General features: G+C 37.5%; 1 protein-coding gene across 5 annotated transcripts in view; it reads right to left on the reverse strand.

The window, feature by feature from the left end:
* ZNF608 (zinc finger protein 608) overlaps positions 1 to 8369 on the reverse strand; it is a 198876-nt gene extending 190507 nt beyond the window's left edge. For 3 of the 5 annotated variants that reach the window (XM_027869151.1, XM_027869150.1, XM_027869152.1), the window contains exon 1: positions 3996 to 4830. In XM_027869151.1, coding sequence (XP_027724952.1) covers positions 3996 to 4757 — 762 coding nt within the window. In that variant the 5' untranslated portion in view covers positions 4758 to 4830. Of the gene's footprint in view, positions 1 to 3995; positions 5084 to 5998; positions 6577 to 8325 lie in introns of those variants that run through there. The other 2 variants (XM_027869149.1, XM_027869153.1) reach the window with 2 other exon arrangements.
* Between the last annotated feature and the right edge of the window lie 15300 nt (positions 8370 to 23669).

The following is a 23669-nucleotide window of genomic DNA, read 5'->3' on the forward strand; positions in this document are numbered from 1 at the left end:
GTTAGACACCCAGAGTTATCAATGTTTTTAACAGCTAAATCCCTTATGTAGCTTTCAAAACAGTTTGCTGTCAAACAACAATGGCATTTGTTCTTTAATTACAGCAAGTGACCTTTCTGCCCTTTTATTTCACAGTGGATAAACTGCCCTCTCCAAGCAGAATTTGGGGGAAGGGAAACAGCTATTCGAAAAACATATTTCGTTTTAACAGAGGCATGTTCTTAAACTGTTCACCCCACTGACATAAAAAGCTGCTTTCAGGAGAAATGTTAATTACTGATATCCTTCAAAATATGTGTTAACCTAAAGGCAACATTCAGAACTCAGTTTTTATGAAAAATAAAATACATAGGGGAAATGAGTTAGACATTTATAATATTAGCAGACTAATTCCCGTAAAAGATACAAGACAGAACTACTTGGTCTTTTGCCTTTTTCATTTTTCATCAATATCTTCCTTTTAGAAGACTTAAAAAACCCTACATTTTGGAACTCTACAATCATTTGACACATACATACATGTGTGTGTGTGTATATATGTATGTATGTATACACACACACAAATATACATATATACACATATATGTTATATCTAGATATATAGATGTACAGATATGATCATTTAACCAAGCTGAACATTCCAATGTCCTAGAAGTTAAATTCATAACCTTCTGCAAGATGCTTCCTTTACCCACAATCGGAAGCTATTATTGTACTTCAAGGTGGTGGGGGAGGGGGGAGGGGAAGTAAGGATGGTTTAACACTACAAATTTAGGAGCTGTTAGACTACCTATCAAATCTACTTATTCAGACACGTCCCCAGTGGCATAACAACAAAAAAAATGGGCTGTATGAATATAGTTCAAATATCTTATAACTATAACATGTTTTACTTTGTTTCACATATTAAGGGAGTGGTGACTTCTACAGCATACTTGCAGTTTCAGCATAACAGAATCACTAGAACACATCCAGTCCTTAATAAGATATAATTTATCATGTGTTACATGACTTTCTGTGGTGAGGAAAACAAATAAACAGACCATAAATAGATAAGCATTCTGTGAAAAGTCTAACAGTGACAGTCACTTTTATGAATATATTTGAGACCTGCCAACAGAATAAGCAAATATAAACAATTGACCCCCTTCAGTTTTTATTTACAGTGAAAAATTATCATTCAGTTTTTTGTTGTAGTTAATTCTCTAAATCTGAACACCAAAAGTGTACATTTAAGTCTCTATCCCAAGATCTCAGGAATCATTTCTCCCGAGAATTTTCTGAAATACAGCTTCAACATTTAATTCACTATAAGTGAAAACTGTCTCAATCCTAAAATATTCTGTATATTCTTACGTCATGAGATAATATTTTCTGGACTGAAGTTTATTATTGCAACAAATCAAAGAAACTAAAGGTCTTCCAAGGGTACTATTATGCAGAGTTCTCCTTTCAAGTGCCAAGGTAAGGAAAGAGTCTTTAAAGAAATTGTTCCGCAATGGGGGTAGGGAGGAAGCCCTAAGGGATGTTGTTTAAGACACTAAGCCAACATGGCAGTTTGATAGACAATGACTAACACTACACAATTTGGCCATGTGAAGCCTTCCCTGAAGTCACAGTGTGCCAACAACAGTGGGTATCATTGGAAATGCAGCTATTATTTCAACAAGGTACAGCAATGAATAAAAACAGTGTTTTCTCTCTCCAATATAAAATGGCATATTTGTTCACAACTTAGGTTATACAAATTATTTATCACACTGACACTGCGCTGATTGATGATGACTTGCATATAGAGTAATAATTTAATTCTTCATGTAATTTCCTCTGTGACTTGAGAAAAGAACACAAAAACTGAAAAAAATTAGAGCATCTAACACTCTAATCTCTGTTGCCATGACAGCAGTCTTTGAGATACAGAAATGTCCCAATTGCCAGCTAAACAAAATTGTTGAATGTGAACATTTGGCTGAAAGATTAAAAGGCTAAGGGGGATGCAAAAGGGCAGCACCTCCCACATTCCAAGCAGCCACTGAATCCAATCAAATGCCTCTGACTCTTTAACCACAGCCATTGTGAAGACTGGATTAGAGCAATTTATCTAGATGTTTAAAGCAGATTAGAACTGCAATTTGAAGACAATTGGCAACAAAAAGTAAGTGTCCTACTGTACCAAGTTAATAATAAGATTTAAGGACACCTTTCAAATAAAATGAAGAACTGTATTAAGAGCAAGTTTATATTAAAGGATTACATCAATTTACTTTAAAATGGGATTATTTTACAAAGTTTAATGCTATTCATCAACAGTTAATTTTAAAAATGAAATACTTCATGTGAAATTTCTACACATTAGTAAAGCTCTACACAGTTTTCACAACTACAAAACCTAACACCAAAGAAGGAAAATTCATAAAGCAAAAGGGCTACCTAACTTTTGAAATGTCAGCTTAAATACTCAAATGCCACCTTAAATAGAAATCTAGAAGTTACTATGCAAATTAGTAATTAACCAACAATTTTATTGTCACAATTCTGGCCCGGAAAATTAGAGATGGGAAAGAGAGGGAATTTTAAGAACTTCTCTAGGAAATCATGACATAAGCCAACAGCAGGATAGTAGATTTGTTTTTGCAAATCACAACCTATAGAATTCTTTTGACATTTCATTGTAAGCTATGAGAACACACACCCCTACTCTCAACTAAATACATGGAAAAATCCTTTATCCTCTGGACAGAGCAATTTCTGCTCTTCAAGAGAGTCAATCTGAATTCAATGTGATGAAAGACTCTGACCTCACTTCCTAGGCAATAAAGGGAGTAGTTTGGCTTTTTTAAGTTTGGCTTTTTATCTATAAAATCTAATTACAAAATTAAGAGAAATTAATAAAAATAGACCATAATTGGGCAAGGAGGTGATGTGTGACTTATCCAGAATGATCAAATTCAACATTCCACTTCCTTTTTTTCCCGTTAGACATCACCTTAGTTATTTTTCCTATGTCATGCACACAACATAACACCCAACCTCCCTGTCTCATTTCATCTCTTCAATTTCAGCTTCAGCTGGTAAATGGTAGAAACCTAAGTAGTCACAAACCAATCAAGAGGAAAAGTGTCCCTCCCATTAGGGAGTTTTACACAGAGAAACAATATGTTGGTGAGGGTGATGCCATAGTATACAAGCACCTGTTTAACCTCATTCTGGATTTAATTTACTTTTATGAAACAGTACACTAAACATGGCATTTGGTTCATAAATGAGAGGAACATCTCTAACATAAATCTGTGCTGGGTTATTGAATCTACAGAAAAATTCCTTTAGAGAAGGTTAAAAAATATGAAAGCATACAAATTAGAATTCTTAACACACCTTTCCAAGGGAAGGACCCTTCAACCCAAGGAAACAACAGCAGAAATACTACTAAATGGAAAGAGTTAAGTGGGCTCATAAGCCTTCTCTCCCATTAAAAAGCACACACCAACTTACAAACTGGCCAGATGCCCATCTGCAGCAGAAAATGAACTTCTACTTCTGGGGGAATCTTATTGACTGACTCTCTCCCTCTCCCTCTCCCTCTCTCTCTTCCTCCTTCATTCCTTTCCTCTCCTCTCCCTCCCCCTCTTCCTCACTCTCCCTCCCTCCCCTCCCTTCCTCTCCCTCCCTCCTTCCCTGTCCCCTTCTCTATCTCTCCCTTTCTCTCTCCCTCTCTATTTGTAACACACAACAAACACACTCACACACATATACTTCCATCTATGAAGTGATCAATGCTGCCACAACAGCAATGATAACACCATTAGCTGTACAGAACTCCAGTAAATAATTCACTCAGTTATTAAATAATAATAATAATGATAATATGATACAAATGCTACTAAAACCAAAAGGCAAACTGTCTTAAGTTTATGGTATACATAGGTAAAGGTACCCACATAAAAACAAACAGAGAGGTACACAAGGTGAAGATCTAGGAAGGTGACTTGTCCTACCTTCTCTGTTTTCAGTTTCTTGATTCTCCTGTGGTTCTCCTCCTCCTCCTCTTCTTTCTTTACCAAAATAGAGTTCCCCAAGAGCCCTGAATCCGGGGCATTTTTGCTAACTTCCCCTCCAGTGGAGGAGGCGACACTCCCAGTGCCCCCACAGTGGTAGGGACTCCCGCCATCATTGCCCTTGGCCCCAAAGCCATACAGGTGTCCCCCAGAGGGGGCTTGGCCACCACTGCCATTGGTGTGGCCCTGAAGCAGGTCATGCTTGTCTTTCCTGGATTTCCCTGCATCCTTATCCCTTTTGGAGCCTCTATTGCTCTGACTTTTACCTGTTTTCTCCTCTTTATTTTTCCCACAAGAAGCTGCCCCTGTGGCAGCAATAGTGGTGCTGGTGCTGGTATTGGTATTATTGCTGTTTGGGTTGCCACAGCTGCTGCTGCTCACACTTTGACCCAGTGCTGAATTCATGCCAGTTGCCTCTCCAGGGCGCCCTTGGACTTCCTGCCTCTTACCAGCACTGCTGATCTCAGGAATCCCATACAAGGCAGCAGAAGGCAGAGATTTATTAGCATCCTTAGAAGTTTTACTCCTTTTCACTTTTGATTTGCTGGTCTCTTTGTGTGAATTCCCCTGGGGAGCAGAGGGATGAACAGAAGCAAATTTTAGGCCATCAGCTAAGACGGTGGTAGCATTAGCCCCACTGGAAGCCAAACTCCCACAATCCTTGGAGCTGCTGTTGCTAGTGCTGTTATTGGAATTATTCATCTCAAATTTCTGTCTGTCCTTCTCCAAATCAGCGTCCAAATCTATTATTAAATTCCCAACCCCAATTTCCCAATCATCACCACTGTCATAAGTATCAACTGTGTTTGGATCCACACCTTTTCCTGCTGTGGAAATGTTCACTGACATCCTGAAAACAAGATTTCTAGAATGAAAATCCGATGAACTTTCCTTTGGTGATGAGGGGACATTCGTTTATCTCCACCGGGCTTTTTCTTAAAGAAAAAAAAAGTCGTCTCTTCCACTTCTTTTTCCTGCCCCAGGTATGTGTCCCGGGTCTATACCCTTCAGTCCAGGTTCATCTTTTCCTGTGAGGGGGGGAAAAGTCGAATATTTCTTGTCTGGGTGTTACCAGAATATAATACAATTAATATTGGGGAGTCAGGGAGTAAATAAGGGATAGAAGGGTAAGGTATAGAATAAAGGTGGCTCATGTACTGTTTCCACTGTGCAAAGCAGGTTTCTGTGGTTTTGTTTTTCAAATAGGAAAATATAACCAAGATAAAAAATATATTTTAAAAATAATTTAATAATCTGATTCATATCCAGAAAGCTAAGAACAACCACACACACACACACACAAAAAAAATGAATTTGGGTCTGTACGACACCTAAAATAACAGGGAGAAAGAAGGAAAGAAAATAACAGTCCTAACCCTTCCTGAATTTCTTCAATTTTAGTTTTAAAAGATACGACCCTTGAAGTTTTAAAATTCGTTTTCAGGTTGGTCTCATTACTCTTTCTAAATTTTCCCCAATTTTTAATCTTCACCAAAAACAAAACAAAAAAAGAAAAAATTCTAGGCAATCTGCTTTTTTTTAAATTCAATAACAAAAAAAGAACCAACTCCTATACAAACATCTCACACCTCCTTTGTGTTGTGTGTGTGCCTGTGTGCTAGCCCTCAGGAATGAAAATTGCTGAAACAAAGAATGGGTGTCCTTTAGAAAATGTAACATCTAAAATAAGCCTCAAGTACTCCTCCTAGGTCACAGAATTGCTCAGTCGGTTAAATATAGTATTACTGACTGTATAGGAAACTGATTAAGACATACACTTTAAGTGATCTACACCAAGGTGGCCTCAGTGACCGCAAATGAGTGTGTGTTTGACAAAGATCAGTTAAAATGGTTTTTAAAGGGATCTTTCCCTTTTTTAAACAGTTGATTGTCAAATATCATATATAGATAGATAGATATACATACACACACATATGGCTTACCTTTAATCCTTTATCATTTTTAATTAGGCCAGCAAATCACAATGCTGTTCCCACTCGACTCAGCAACAACCCTGTGCCTCATTTTACTTAAACATCAAATGATCAAGAAGCAGAAACCAAGTAACACATCTCAGTCAGAATAATCACTCGATAACATTATCCCCCTAGCACACACACACACACACACACACAGACACACACACACACACACAGAGCACACACACACACACACACACACACTCCATTCCTTCCCCTCCCCTTTGGCAAACGCATAAGGAGTCCTTTTCTCCTCAAAAAATATGTTACTGTACAGCTGGAAGATAATGTTTCACATTCAGAACAGAAGCACCAAGGGTGTTTTTTTTCCTCTTAACAAGCATCAAGAATGATAGCCAAAAAATGGCTTTAAAAAGTTTTCCCAACTTAACATTCCGTCTTCAATTCCAGCCTGGAGTCATCGTGATCAGTAAGTAATGATCCCGTGTAACCAACCTACAGGCGTCCAGTTCATAACAAGAAAGAATGTGCTAACATCAGGACAAATTAGTGAAAGGAAAGAAGAAAGAAAGCACTGAAAATCTGGGCTGGATTTTTCCTGTTAGTCGGGAAGTGGCATTTTTTTTTTCGCCCGTCCTGACAGATTTGTTTCTTGAACTAACTTGAGACAAGGGCTTGAGGAGCGGGGGGGGGGGGGGGGCTTTGGGGGGGGAGGGAGTAAGAAGGGATGGGTTGGAGGAGGGGTGTTTGGAGAAGAAGAGAGAAAGAAAAGGGTCTGGGTGAATGATTCAGTGATCTGATAAATCACTTATAAAAACATTTGTTCAGAAGGGGGCTTGGTCTTTTTCCGTTTTATGTTTAACAACATGAAGGGGAAAAAAAATTTCCAAGTGCTGTCCAAGAGAAGGAAAATTCCACTGTCATTCATGCCAATCGGTCATGTGGTAACTTGGTAATTAGAGTCCAAAAAGAAAAACGCGACCTTTTTCAGGACGGTTTTTCTTGCTGCAGCAAATGGCGCATCTCCCTTTTATTTATTTTTTCTCTCCCTCCGCTCCCTACCCCACCCCCTCCTGCATTAGTCTGATGGTCTTGGAGGTTGGCTTAGTATTTTTAATTAGCTGGCGTTTGGAACCTAAAAGCTGTAATGAATTGTTGATGGATTGAAGGTAAAGAGTGGGTCTGCAGGAAATGTCGGTGGGGGGATGGGCGAGTTAGCAACAACCAACCATCTAAAAGGAACGATTTTGTTACAGTTCAAGCCTTTCACATCACGTGAGGATCAAGGGCTCAATTGGTTGTCGTGAGAACAAAAATGGGTGACAAGCGTATCCAGAAAATACTGATCTGGTCTTTAAAAAAAATCTTAAAGTCTGTTCCCTCCCCCCCTCCCTCCCTCTCTCTGCTCCCCCTCCCCCCACTCTCGTCTCCAATTCCTCCTTTATACCCTCCTCCTCCTTCCACTGTTGGCACAGCTACAAGTTATGAATGTGAAACATTTCTCCGAGAACAAGAACCCTGAAGTTAGGAATGAGTGAAATGTACTGAACACGAAGGCAAAACATATGTTTTAAAGAAACACGTTATAAACCTTTCCTCAAGTTATCTCCAATTTGTAGTAGTTTAAGAAGGGGTGGGGGTGGGGAGCGGAAACAGGAAGGGAGAAAGGGAAGATGGGGGAAGATAGGGGGAAGAAATGGATAATAAAGCAAAACATTTGCTAGCTTCCAGACTAACTTCTGCAATAAACACATCATCGTGGCTGTTAGTGGATTTATTTGGGTTGGGTTTTTTGTTGTTTAATGGTGGGTTGCTCTTGGCTTTCTGAAAGAGGTGGAAAAATGGTAATAATAACCATTATTAGTAATGAGTGTTTTCCCTCGTACAGTATCAAATATTCGACCCTTATTAAGTGACAGGGGATAAAAATCGGTTCGTTCCCGTGTAATCACTTCTATAGCTCCCAGGATCTTTCTTCATGGGAGCTACTTGTTTCTGTATGTAAGCGCAGGCGGTTGGGTGGGGTAGGAGAATGGAGACTATGCAGACTGGTATGTAATTGTGTCACTTTTATTCTCCTGGTTAGTAAAAAAAAAAACCCTCAAAAGGTAATATACTTTAAATACTCCCCTCCCCCCTCCCACTCCCGATCAAGCCTAATTTGTGTGAAGAGGCTTCACCCTGTTTAATAAAGCTAATCCTTTCGTGTTTTGTTTTGTTTTGTTTTTTAATTCGAGCAAAACACTGTAATGGCAACGCATAAAACTCGTACATTCCCCTGCATGAAATCCCCTCTACGTGCTATATACACACCATTAAACCGTACTTACGGTCTGTATTGGATCGAGTTGACCTTTTCCTTCTACCTGCATTGAATATGTTTTGTTGCAGCCGCTTTATTTTTAAAATTATTATCTCTTCAATAAATTTATTAAGACGGACCATCAAGTGTCACAAACCTTCCTTTTTTTAAAATTAAAAAAAATAAAAACAAACAAAAAGCCCCCTGTGCACCAATATACAACAAGCCTATACTGCAAAATTGAAATCAGAACTGAACGCACATACATATACACAGAGGGAGGAGAGTAGAGCAAAAAGAAGCTCGCTGTATACCTGAAAGGGGCTTTTCTTTGTTCCCAATTCTCTTTCTCATTTGACCAATCAGAATCCAGCTTTTATGAAACCGAGCCCTATGATTGGCTAGATGCTTTCTCTTGGCTACTGTAGAGGGTTGAGATACACACACATACAAAAACACTTGGGGGTGGGGGACAAGTAGAGAGAAAGGGAGAGGGAAAGGAAGTAGGAGGGGTGTCTAGGAAAAAAAAGCGTTTTATTTTGCAAGTATCAGTACACTAGATAGGGGTTGAGAAACCTGCAATAAAATAAAATCATGCTGCCATTTCAATTACTGCATCATCCACTCAACATTTTATTTATTTATAACAAATCTTAAACACTGGGAACAGAAGGTGTCGGTAAATGTGCGATTGTGTCATATTAGGAGAAAAAATACTCGTATCCAGTGACCGGAAAACCAGTGACTTGATCAGTAAGGAGCTAGGAACACCGTTTTGCTGCCTTTATCATTGAAACAACCATTGCTGCCTTCTCTCTTAGGATTTAGTTATTTTCAAACATTCTTTCCAAGCACAGAGCCCTTTCTACAAATGTTTTCTTGTGTCTCTGTTTATTCGATGGTTGAATAAGAAAAAAATCGGATTGAGAATAAAGGCAGTGGAAACCCTTTTGTTTCCAGACTCCAAATCTGCAGGCACTGAAGTGTGAAGGCAGGCAACCATGCAACCATATAACCACTATGTGAATTCACAGAAATTAGAAACAATTTTTTTTCCACCTGGCTCTGTGTATCCTTTAAGAAAAAAAAAATTCTTGACATATTTCCATCTATAACTAGCTTCATTTTTCATGAAAGTACTACATGTAGATTTTTTTAAAAAATTAATCTATAGGCTACCTTAAATGTTCCACAGGCCTATATTGTTAAATTGAGAAGAGTTTCCAGTCCTCTTCAAATCCTCAACCCTCCTGCCCTTCCATTGGGATGGTACTTGATGCTATTTGATATTCTGACTTGATAGCAACAGAAAATACATCATCTTAAAAAATATCATAGAGGAGTTTAAAAATTATTACAGCCAACATTTATAAAGTATTTTACTGGTTAGCAAAGCATGTTAAAAATATCTCACTGATCCTCATAACAACCCTAAGAGGTAGGTGCTATTATTCTCATTTTACAGATAATGAAGCTGAGGCATAAAAAGTAACTTTCCCAGAGTCATTCAGCTAATAGTATCTGAGGCAAGAATTGAACTGTGTCCCTGCCTCCAGTTCCGCACTTTATCTACTGCATCACCTATACTTAATAATGCAAGACAAATGCCAATACCTAAGTTAATATGACTCTTTAAGGTTAAGGGATATTAGAGTTTTACTAATGTATGATAATAGCAAATACATTAAAAGAGAAAAAGATCCTGCTAGTCTGGATCTTTTTAAAATTTGTCTTAATTTTTCTTGATTTCCATTGTTTTAGAGCATCACGCCAAAATGTCAAGTACTTTAATCCAATTAGACAAAGCAAAAACATTTATTGAATGCCAATAATATATAAGCTACTACTTTGCTGAACTTGAAATCTCTCCACAAAAATAACAGCCTAATCATACAGGAGAATGTTTTTCGAATAAACAGCATTTGATGAGTGTTGACTTAATGAATAAAACTTTGACTTTGGGTGGATTAGTATTTGCAAAATATGTGAAGAGATAAATGTCAAATAATAAAACTGAATCATATAAGGGTATCTTCCCATTTTAAGTAAGTATTGTCAGCATCATATTTGACTTTTGATCCATTTCATGAAAATTGTCAATATATTAACTGTAATTTCTTGGCTATATCATAGGACTACCACTGAAATCCATCTTTGATGCCTTATCATGATTCTCAGTTCTCTGATGCTTTATCCTAACCCTGCATCAGCAGACAGCAAGTCTGACAGGTTTTTATCAAACTAGAAAGGCTTTAAGTGTAGTCCAGTACTGAACCTCATATCTGTCATCCTAGAAAGAGACTAAGATCAGAAGACTAATCACCAGATAAGCTACAAAGTTATTGGGGGCTATCTCCAGTCTTCCTGATCTATATCTTGCAACTGGACTCAAATGGCTCCAGAGGAGAAAGTGAGACTGGTGACCTTGCACAGCCCTCCCTCACTTAAATCCAATTCACTTGCAAGTCATGGTGTCACCTTCCTGATGTCATGGTCCTCCTCCAGAAGAAAGGAAGAAAAAACAACAACAAAGTGATAAACTTTTCAGCTATGTCACATTCAGGACTTAACTCAGGCAAATAGAAGTTTAGGGCCAATAAAAGAAGGAAATGAGATATTAATAGATAAGTTAACAATTAGCAAAAAGGAAAGTTTACTTAGGCATAGAATAGAAAGATATTCAACAATATATAGTACTTGGCTCAAGCACTGGTCACATTTCACATGGACAGTTTTTTTTGGTTTTTGGGGGGTTTTTTGGGGTTGATTTTTTTTTATACCTGTAAGTAATCAGGAAACCATGGCAATACAGCCTGCATGCATCAAGAAGTTATATCAACAACAAGGCTGTTTGAGTCTTAGTTCCCTGGGTCAATCAAATCTTTGAAACAACTTTCTTGGCTTTTGGGGAAGTGCAAAAATTTAGCCTAATGTACATGAATGCAGAGGAGGGGGATGGGATGGACAGAAAGTAGAGAAATTCCTTGCCTATCATATTCCAACCCTTGTTGGCAAGATCCTAACAGCATTGTAGAGGACCTTCCGCCATTTAAATGGCTTTAGGAATGTTACTGAATAACCTCCGGAATGCAAGAATGATGACATAGACTGCTCTGGGGAAAAAAAAAATCAAAAGATAGCAAAAACAAAATAAATAACCAAAGAATGTAATGTTCACTCTTTCCCCCTCCTTCTTCCCTTACCCCCTCTAAGGAATAGCCAAATATGGAAGAGACCAGCAATCCAAGGCTTCACCTTTCCACTTTGAAATGACTGTGTCTAAGATCTCAATAGTCTGGTCCATTGGGGTACCAAATATTTGCAGTTCACAGTGTCTCCCAGTATAAGGTGATAAAAAACAGAAACAGAACCCAGAACATCAGGGCTGCAGCAATATAATGTCACCTCTGGCAGTCACCAATTCCTCATTACAAGTCAGGTTCATCTGGTAGTAAGGTAGCTAAAAAAGCATGACCTTCTTGCACACAATTTATCCCATACCAGTGTTAACTGCAGAACTTGCCCTGTACCCATTCAGTGTTTCCCTGGCCACCACCTCCTTCCTAGGAGCCCCATTAAAGGAACAGGGGTCTCTGTAAAGGCTTCTGCTGAGGGGTTCCACCATTCTTGTTCTTTTTATTTTATTTATTTATTTATTTATTGGCGAGGCAATTGGGATTAAGTGACTTGTCCAGAGTCACACAGCTAGTGTTATATGTCTGAGGCTGGATTTGAATTCAGCTTCTGACTCCAAGGGCTAGTGCTGTATCCCCTGTGCCACCTAGCTGCCCCCTGCACTGTTCTTTTTTAAAGTAGTTGGATGAGGATTATTCCTCACCTTCCAGGTGGTGATGAATCTAGGAACTCAGGATACCATCAAGTCAGCTAGAGAAGTCCCTTTCTTCAAGGTAAATACACATTTGGTTATATAGTGGCAGTTCACTTCCCCATGTTGTTGAAATGAAGGTGCATCCCAACAATACCACCCTTTGGTCCCCTAAATATTTCTGGGAAGGAGTTGTCTGAACAGTACCAAAGGAAAGGGGAAAGGGCCTTAGCATCCAGTACCTTATCTTGCCAAGTGATTTTCAGGTGTCCTAAGATAATTCAAGTGGAAGTGATTGAGTTTCCTGTCATGACTCTGGTATACCGTCCAGGTTTCACAGGCATACAAAAATGAGGTCAGCACAATGTCTCCATAAACCTTCAGTTTGGTAGGCAGCCTAATACTTCTATCACTCTTTCTTTTGGAGCCTCCCAAACACTGAGCTAGTTCTGGAAATGTGTGAGCCAATAAACATTTATTAAGCACCTACTATGTTCCAGACACTTTGCTAAGCTCTGCAGATATGAAAAGAAAAGATAGTCCCTGCCCTCACAATTAAATGTGGTGGGGGGGGGAGAGGCAACAAGCAAACAAATATGTACAATCAAGCTATATACAGGAAAAATAGGAAATAAAAAAGGAAAAGCACTAGAATTAGCCAGGATTGGGAAAAGCTTTTGTAAAGCATAGGATTTTAGATGAGAAAAAGAATTCTAGGCATCGAGCACAGCCAGAGAAAATGGAGTGGAGTGGAGACAGAGTGGAACAGCCAGGAGGCCAGTGTCAAAGAATTGAAGAGCATGTTGCAGGGAGTAGGGTGTAAGAAGATTAGAAGGGGAGGTTATGAAGGATTTTGAAGGCCAAACAAAGGATTTTCTATCTGATCCTGGAGGTAATAGGGAACCACAGGAGTTTATGGAGAAAGGGAGTGATATGGTTGGACCTGCACTTTAGTAAAATCACTTCAGTGGCTGAATGGAGGATGGATTGGAGTGGGGAAAGAACTGAGGCAGATAGATCCACCTGCAGGCTACTGCAATAGTCCTAATGTCAGGTGATGAGGGCCCGCCCCACAGTGGTGGCAGGACCAGGTGACAGAAGGGAGTATATTCAAGAGATGTTGCAAAGGTGAAACTGACAGGCATTGACAACAGATTGGATATGGAATGGTAAGAGATAATGAGGAATCAAGGATGACACCTAGATTGCAAGCCTAATGGTCTGGGAGGATGCTGCTGCCTTTGACAGTAATGGGGAAATAGGAGGTGGTGAGGGTTTAGGGAGGGAAATAATGAGTTCTGATTTGAACATGTTGAGTTCAAGATGTCTACTGGATATCCAGAACAAGATGGGTGGAAGGCAGTTGGAGACGCAAGATTGGAAGTTAGCGGAGAAGTTTGGGGAGGAGAGGTAGATTTGACAATCATCAGCATAGAGATGATAATTAAGTGGGAGATGATAAGATAATCAAGTAAAATAGTATAGAAGGAAAAGAGAAGAGGGTCTAGGATACAGCCCTGGGAAACACTCACAGTAAATGGTCATGACATGGAATGAGATGCAGCAAAGGATACTGATAAAGTCAGATAGGTAGGAGGAGAAACAGAAGAGAATAGCATCTCAAAAACTTAGAAGAAAGAGATCAAAGAGAAGAAGGCTATTGACAGTGTCAAATGTTGTAGTGGTTAAGAAGATGGGGACTGAGAAGAAACCATTGGCTTTGGCAGTTAAGAAATAATTGGTAACTTTGGAATGAGTAGTTTCAGATAAATGATGAAGTCTTACAACCTGGATTGTAAGAGGTTAAAAAGTGAGTGAAAGGAGAGAAAGTGTTATATAGATGGCCTTTTCAACAAAGTTGGCCAAATGGGAAGAAAAGATATAGGATGATAATAAGAAGGGATGGGAGGATCAAGTGAGAGGTTTTTGAGGAAGAGGGAGATATGGGCATATTTTTAGACAGCAAGGAAGGAGCCAGTAGACAGGGAAAGATTAAAGATAAGGTAGATACATGTCTTTGTCTTTGACCTCTTCTGGCTTTATATTCTAACATTGTTCTCGATGCTTAGACCCATTTCCATACTTTTTTTCATATGAAGTTCTCCACATCTTTCACTTTTTTTTGTCAATATAAATCTTGTATTTTCTTTAAGACCTAACTTCTCCATGGTGCTTCCCTGACAAACCCCTAGGATTTTAAGGTTCTTTGAGTTTCTATATCACATAAAGTATTTACCATGAAATCTAGCACTGAATAATATATTGTCAAAAACCGTACTCTAGTTTCTCCTGTTGTCTCCCCAAGTAGGTTGTAAGTTTCCCTCAGGGAGCAGAGATGGTATTTCTTTTGTATACTTCAGAGCTTTGATCAGTGTATTGTAAATAGCAGAATTTGGTTTGGATAAATTAGTCAGTATAGATAAAAGCATAGCAATATAATGAATGCATTCTCTATAGATTAGACATTGAAGATTAACATAAAGAGAAACCTAAATAAAATCTACAATCTCTGAAGTTTAGGGGGATAGTATACCACTAAAAAACTGGGAGCAGCTAGGAGGCTAAGTGGATAGAATGCTGGCACTGGAGTCAGTAGACCTCAGGTTCAAATCTAGCCTCAGACACTAGCTGGGTGACCTGGGCAAGTCACTTAACCCTGTTTGCCTCAGTTCCTCATCTGTAAAATGATCTGGAGAAGGAAATACCAAACCACTTCAGTATCTTTGCCAAAAAAACACCAAATGGAGTCATAGAGAATTGGACATGACTGAAATGACTTAACAGCAACAAAATTAGGAAGATACTGTATAGCTCAACACAGGAATATGCGAAAAAAAAAACAACAAACAATCCCATAAGTTCACTCAGAATTATAAACAGAAAGAAAAATATGAATAACTCTTGCTTTTAGACACTTAAAATTTGGAGGCTATGCTCATTTTATGCTGTTTTAACAAATACTTCACTTCTCACCAACATTATTTATTTCCTCAACAATTTCTCCTGATACCTGAACAGAAGAAGGCATATACAGTTTTGCTTTTATGGTGATCTGTGTTAAGACTCTAAGATTTCATTATGCCAAAGGCCTCATTTCTCAAATATATAGAGAACTGAGTCAAATTTATAAGAATACATGTCATTCCCCAATTGATAAGATCAAAAAGCAATAAACAAATAGTTTTCAGGCAAAGAACTCAAAGCTATCTATAGTCATATGAAAAAATGTTCTAAATCACTATTGGTTAGAGAAATGTAAATTAAAACAATTTTAAGGCACCACCTCATAGCTATCAGATTGGTTAATATGACAAAAAAGGAAAATAATAAATATTGGAGGAGATATGGGAAAGCTGGGACCCTAATGCACTGTTGGTGGAGTTGTGAACTGATCCAACCATTCTAGAGAACAATTTAGAACTATGCCCCAAAGGCTATAAAACTGTGCCTATTCTTTGATCCAGTAATACCACTACTAGGTCTGTATCCCAAAGAAATTTTTTTTAAAAAGGGGGCAGGGGGAGGACCTATTTGTACAAAAAACATTTATAGCAGTACTTTTTGTAGTGGCTAAGAATTGAAAATCGAAGGGATGCCCATCAATTGTGTAATGGCTAAACAAGCTGTGGTATGTGACTGTGAAGGGATATTGTTATGCTATAAGAAATGACAAGTAGGTTGATTTTAGAAAAACCTGTAAAAACTTACATGAACTGATGCCAAGTGAAGTGAGTAGAACCAAGAGAACATTGCATATACCAACTGCAATATTGTATGATGAAGAACTATGAATGACTTAGTTATTCTCAGCAATATAATGATCCAAAACAATTCCAAAGGACTCATGATGAAATGTGCTATCCACCTTCAGAGAAAGAATTGATACTGGCTGAATACAGAGTGAAACATAATATTCTTCAACTTCTTTCTTTTTTTTATTCAAGGCTTCTTGTACAAAATGAATAATATGGAAATGTTTTACATGATTACACGTGTAAAACCGATTTTGGATTGCTTACCATCTCAGAGAAGGGAGAGAGGAGGGAGAGAAAGAGAAATAGAAATTGAAACTGAAAACCTTAAAAGAAAGTTTAAAAAATTGTTTTAAGATGTAATTGGGGAAAAGTGAAATATTATTAAAAAAAAGATTTCACTATGTCCAAAAGCCTCATTTTTATATCAGCAAAATGATTATAACACCTTCTCTATTTACCACAAATGGTTATTATAAGAACAAATTAATATTTATATTTTCACATATGTACATACATAGTGAAACAAATAAAAACATAGTTGGATGAAGTACCATGGCTGATATCAACCAATCTATTAACCTACATTAAGCTTCTACAATGTGGCAGGTCCTGTGTTAAGTGCTGGATATATAAAGAAAATAAAAAGCACAGTCCTTGGTCTCCAGGAACTCATAGACTAACAAAAGAGACAAGATGCAAATCATAATGTAAAACAAGAAAAATACTATATCTACAAGATAAATTGGGGGCAATCTCAGAAAGGAGGCATTAAGATCAAGGAATACCAAGAAATATTTCTTGCAGAAGGTGGAATATCAGCTGAGGCTTGAAAGAAAGCTAGGGATGCTAGGAGTCAGAAATGAGGAAGAAGAACATTCAAGGCATGAGAGACAGCCGATGAAAACATCCAGAGTTGGAAGATGGACTGTTTTGTACTAGGAAAATCAAAGAGGCCAATGTAACTAGATTTCAGAATGGGGAGGGAGGAGGTAGGGTGAAGTGATGGTGTAATAATGTATGAAAATTGAAAAGGTAGGAAAGGGCCAGGTTATGAAGAGCTTCAAAGCCAAGCAAAATATTTTATATTTGATTCTTGAGGCAATAGGGAGCCATGGTAGTTTATTAAACAAGGAGGTGACATGGTCAGACTTGCTCTTTAAGAAGATCAGATATGTGAGTGGAGGATAGACTGGAATGGAGAGAACCTTGAAAGTAGGGAGACCAACCAAAGGAAAGAACAGAACAATGAGAATGAGGAGTTGAAAGTGACACCTAGGTTACCAGCCTGAATGACTGGGAGAATGATGGTACCCTTGACAATAATAGGGTAATTAGGAAGAGGGGAAGATTTAGAGGATATAGGAAAGATAATGGGTTCAGTTTTGAACAAGTTGAGTTTAAAATAACTATGGCACATCCAATTATAGATGTCTAATAACCCCTTTAAGATTCAATACTAGAAATTGGGAGAGAGGTTAGGTCTGGACAAGTAAGATTTAGAGTCATCTGCGTACAGATCATACTCACAACAATGGGAACTGATGAGATCACCAAGGGCAATAGAAAAGAGGGCCTAATACAGACCCTTAGGGGATGTCTATGAATAGAGGATATGCCCTAGATGATGATCTAGCAAAGGAGACAGGAAAAGTCAGACAAATAGGAGAAGCAGGATAGAGCAGTGTCACAAAAACCTGGATAGAAGAGAGTGCAAGGGAGAAAAAGATGATTGTTGACAGTATTAAAGGATACAGACAAGACAAGAATGATTATGATTGAGAAAATACTTAAAATTTGTAATTAAAAGATCAGTAGTAACTTTGGAGAGGGCAGTTTTAGTTGAATGATGAGGTTAGAAATCAGACTGAAAAAAATTAAGAAGAGAAGGAGAGGAAGTGGAGGTCTGTATTGTAGACAGCCTACTCAAGAAATTGTCACAAAATTGAGGAGAGATATAGGACTATAGTTAGTGGGATTGATGGAGGAAGTGAGGATGAAGTAAAAAGGGGAATATTTTTAGGCAAGAGTTAAGTGGTCAATAGACAAAGAGAAAGTAAAGATTAGTAAGAGAGTAGTAATGTTAGAGGAAGATTCTTCTAGAAAAGACAGGATAGAATGGAGTCACTTGTATGTAGAGGATTTGCCTTTGTAAGAAAGGCTACCTTGTCATGTGAAACAGGAGTGAAGGAAGAGAAAGTTGCACAAGGTAACTGAGTGAGGATGGACAACAGGGGAGAAGAAGGAGCTCACTGCAGATGGCCTCTTTTTTTTTTTTGAGTGAAATATGAGACAAAATTCTTGACTGAGTGGAGGGTAAGGGAAAGCTGTGGGAAATTTGAGGAGGGATGAAAAAGTTGGGAAAAGTTGCTGTGGTGAGGGTAAGGGCCCATTTGAGATTGTGTAACATAGGTAATTTATAGTGGACCCAGTCAACACGGTTTAATTTTTTTCTTCATTTTCATTCAGCAATATGTGGAAAGTCTGCAATCGGCTTCATTACCAAGGCAATTATGGAATGATGTTCTTCTTAAATCTGGTTTTCCAATAACTGGTTCATGTGGTAAAAAAAACGGTTCAAATTTTATGAAGATAACCTTATACTTGTCCTTTTATCATTGTTCTTAATAGAAACATTGAAAAAGTTTCATGTATATATTACATATATATGTATGGACATACAGCATGTCTTAGAGAAAACAATTTAATCTTCTTGTATTTCTCAGAGCGAAGTTTACTACTCTACTAATACTTAAAATTTTCACAACTTTATCACACCACATTTTTATCCTAATTGTCTAGTCATCTGTTTGAGGATATATTATCCTCAAATCATTCAGATAAAATGAAATATTTAAGGACCTAATCTTATACATGAGTATATAACTATTAGTGACCACAAATTCAGAATAATAAAATTAAAAAACAGTAAGACCTTTTACACTTGTGTCCTATAATAGTAATTCAGAGATATTTAGTATTGCAACAATAGGACTCATATATATGTATGTGTGTGTATGTGTTTGAGTGTGTGTGTGTGTGTGTGTGTGTATACTTCTAGAGTTCACCTACCCTTCTTAATGAGGTTTGCTATGAAGCGAAGAAGGGGTAATATGGTTGTAACAATATCAGGACTGTTCTGCCAAGGGCACAGAATGACCTAAGCATATAGCGTCCTTAACTAAGTTTGATTCCAGGTAAGAGTCATAGTTAGCCTTCATTTTGGAACAGTCAATCATACAGCAATGTTTCACATTATTCACATGGTATTATGTCTGAGAATTAACCTGCTGGGAAAATTTCCTGTTCAGAAAGGAAATAGCACAATGGAGAAATAGTCAAGAAATCAAGTAGATCCTAGCTTTGCATTTGCAAGGTCATCCCTACAATCTTCCCAGGCATAGACATAATTTTAAGATTGTATTCCTTTTGAGCAGCACTTGGCACTTATTTGGTAGTTTATTGGCTCAATGTCAATTCAGATGATCATACCTGAAATCAAAATTAGAACAATATCAAATTACAGTTCCCAAAAGATTTTACCTCAAATCACTAATACCAGACAGTTATTGTTATTTTTCTCAAGCTGCTGCAGTAACAGTAAACAATAAACACATATAAACCTTATATTATTTATCCTTCTAGTTTAAATCTATCTTAGAACAGAAATCAATCATGAAAAATTAAGAAAATAATTACCTTCCATCATTACATACAATAAATACATGATAGTGTACTCAAACCCAGAAAAATACTGGCTACTCTAAGCATTGAGACTGACAGATAATCACATCTAAAAGTATTGTGTATTAATCCGTAAAGTAAAATGAAATGTTTGAATCTGGAATCTGCCAATAATAAGTTGGCTCAAAGAAATAACTTTAATAATACTGTTCCAGGCACACTTTCATAATTTTCATAAGCAATGGCTAAACAATCTATCAGATAAAAATCGTTCTTTACCAAATAAACTGATAAGCCTCTGTGACAAATGAAAAACCTGAGAGACAAAGTTCCTTGGTAATTATAATCAATTTATGAATTAGGCTAGGTAATAAGCAATAAATTGATGGTCAGTATTTCTTTCAGAAAAAAAAACAAAGACAAAAAATGAAGAGCCTGAACACCTTAAACATATTTTGAAGGGAAATGCCCCTGACAAGTGAAAATCAACCCTGACTGATGAACATTTAATGATGAGGGAGGCTAGAAGTCTCAAGTTCCTCCTGGTCAGGATGTGACTTGATCATGAAATTCAGCTGCCTTCAGCAATCTGGACAAAAGCATCCATCTCCATCCAAACCACTCTGGTTGGTTTTCTGTTTCATGAGCTAGGTCACCCTAAATTCTAATAGAGGGGTGCAAAGATAGGGGCTGTTCTCTTTAGAGCAAGAACGCTATAGCCCAGATTGGATTCTTTTTATACGCTAAACATAAGTAAAGTCTCCTAGTTGGGTGAGGTCCAGCCCAAGATTGAGAAGCATGTTCCCTGAGGATTAGGGAAATCTCATTAATCAGTCATGTTCTTTAGAGATTGATTTTTCACATGGCTGGGCCTTAAATAAGGAAATAAAAAGAGAAAAGCCTGGAGCCTAATTTAATAATTAGTTATCAATCTAATAGCAAAATAATAATTTCTCTTACCCCTTTACTTTAGCTATTGGAAATCCTGATTTCTCATTAAACTTCATTATTTTAGAACTTCACAACATACTTTCAGCAACTTCTCCCACAGAGTTAATATGATTTGTGACCTTATTAAGGCTGAAGATGCAGAGAACTGAAAATCTGGGAAGTCCCAAAAAACTTCTCAGATATTTATGTCTGTAGTTCTTTCCAAATTCTAAGTTATGACATTGTTATTCCTTTTAAAGCAAAATATACCCAATTAAGCAGCTATGCAGAGCAGTGGATAGAACACTGGGCTGGGACAAATCCACCTTCAGACACTTACTAGCTATGTGACCAGGGCAAGTCACTTAACTCTGTTTGCCTCAGTTCCTCATGTATAAAATGGGCTAGAGAAGGAAATGCCAAACCACACCAGTATCTTTGCCATGAAATCCCCAAATGAGGTGACAAAGAGTTGAAAATGACTGAAATGACTGAACAACCACAAAAATGCTGAATAGAATACTTGGCAGTTCTTTTTAAACCATAATGGTAGCTCTCTATCAAAAGAGGAATAAATTTTCCAATGATACAATTGTATTACCTTCTGGGTATCAATTTTCAAATTAACAGTATTTCTTATAGAATAATTTCCCAAAAATCACCATACAAGAAAAATCAGAAGCCTAGCAATAACACACAGAATTTTGTGGATTTTAAAAACACATCACAAAACTTTTTGCCAGTCACATAACATCAATTAGGTTGAATGCATGTCCATCTTATGTAGTGAATTGCTTCATCCATCTATTAATTTGGCCTTCTGTACTAATTGCATTAAAAATCATTATGGAGTAATTGTACTCTTAATTTCTTATTTATTCAGTTTCTGAGCATATCACCTTGATACCAAATATCAAGTGTATTTTCCATTGAGTTCTGATTTACCTACAAAAGGTCAAGCATCAAAATTATCTTAATAGGAGAACACATCTCACTTTAAATGAGATCACATTCTAACATAGTCTTAGGACAAAGTCAAATCAAATCTGAATTAACAATCACAAATGGAGTCATTCATAAAAATCTCAATTTTTCCAAGGACCATTAGCTGCCAACACCTCAAATTATAGAACCCACTGCTTTGTTGGATTCATTCCAAAGTGGTAGGCTCACATTCTTCTTAAAATATACCAGCATTTGCAAAAATATTAAAACCATAATTTAGAAATTTATAACAAAGATATTATATTTCAGTTACAAATTTAGTCTCTAATTAGTTTATAGTGCCATAAATTTCAACAAACTAGGAAAAAGTTTTCCCTTCTTTGCTCATCTGACTATATCTCTGTAACCCCAACCTATTCAGGGTTGAAATGACAGTGAGAAAATGTCTTATAGGTTTTTCTTTCTTCCTAGAACACTTGACATGACACAAGACAAAAAATTTCCTGAGAAGTTCATGGGTAGGGTGGAGAGGGAGAAAAAGAGCGGTTTCCTACTGTTAAGGTATGAGCGCTTGGCCACATGAATGGCTCAACTCTGGACAACAATTTATTTTGATTAGTATACATATGAGCTTCCCTCATTAATCTAGACTTGTCCTAAGTGAATGAGTAAAGGACTGAAGCTAGATTACTTGCTTCTCAGGGTAACTCAATCAAGTAAACAGATAAAGGAGTCTCTCCTAGCAGGTCATGTGGTTCCACTGACAATTCTTGCAATTGTTGCTGCCAGTTTATAGTCACAGACTGGGTATCTGGTTTATTTTCTAAGAGTCATGGGAGGGTAAGAGAAGTACTGCAAGAGAAAGAGAAGAAAAGAGAAAAAAAAAAGATCTTTTGGAGGACTAGCCAAATTAACAGATGGTGGATCTCTCTTCTGTCCCCCAAACCTGTTGGTTGATTTGTCTAAGAGGACTACTCATTTGCCCATAAATGTGGCTAAGGTAGTTCTAGCCCTCCCTCAGTAAATTCTTAGGTTGTAATGGTACACAACCCTCTTGCTTTCTGAACACCTAGAATCCTCAGTCCTAAAACCTAGTCTGAGTCTAGTAGTGACTAGACTCTGTTCCACTTGAACCATGGGGGAACTTACCTGGTTCTCGCTGTACAGAGTGATCTTGTATAGGTTGAATCTTACCTCTTGGATTGACCATCAAAGATATTACTTCTGACACCATTTTTTTTAGCCAAGAACAGAAGATTCCTAAAAAGAAATAATTTAGAAAGAAGTTTATTGAATAGTCCAGCAGAACGGAGAACCGAAAAAGGGTGGCCTACTCTGCCCAAGTGTCTGTAAGTTACACATTATATAAGACCAAACAAAGGAATAAAGAAACAGTAGCTGACTGGCCAGCAGGGAGGCATTTTCCAAATAAGACATGTGTGTTGCTTGATTTGTATACCAGGAGAAAACTCCTTACATTCACTCTTTGCATCAATTTTCAGATCTGACTGAGTTTCTGGTCAGTATAACCTATGTCCTCAGTGAGGCATTAAATGAATATAGTCTCTAAACAACTCGTCTAGTTTCCCAGCCACAAAGGGCTAGATTCAAACTCTATAATATAATTTCTCTACAGGAAGATGAATAAAAAGGAAACCAGTGCTGGAAAGGGTAGTTAGGGAAGCTGTGTCATCAGGAGGGGCATCAATCAGTGAGTATAAGAAGATGGTGGGTGAGATAAAGAAAAAGGTAACATTAACTCTAATTTGTTATCTATGGATTTGACATTCTAGAGACCACAGTAGAAGAGCTGAGTGGTTTCAGAGTAGGATATTGGAGGGGTTGGATTGAGGGTAATGGCAACAATGGGTCAGTGGAGTATGAAGAATATTTGAACAAGGGCAACTACTGGAATGAGGGTGAGAATGATGGGATGGAAGTATTTTAATCATTGAAGGATGTCAATTATGTAATCAAATATAGAAATGTTATCAGGATTATACATTAAAAATTATTCTTAAAATGTGAATTTAGTACAATATTCTAAATATAAATTTTTTCCACTCTTTAAAGGTTCTGTAATCTCACCAATGTGATTACTATTCTTTCCAGCTGTGCAACATACAATCCATCTAGACCTTCTCATTTTGTACTGCTCTTATCCATATCCTTCAATAAATCCTACATATGTTGATCTATCCAGTATGCTGAGGGCATTCCCTTAGATTTCTCTAG

The sequence above is a fragment of the Vombatus ursinus genome, unplaced genomic scaffold (assembly GCF_900497805.2).
Source record: "Vombatus ursinus unplaced genomic scaffold, bare-nosed wombat genome assembly UNPS02014792.1, whole genome shotgun sequence".
Lineage (NCBI taxonomy): Eukaryota > Metazoa > Chordata > Mammalia > Diprotodontia > Vombatidae > Vombatus > Vombatus ursinus.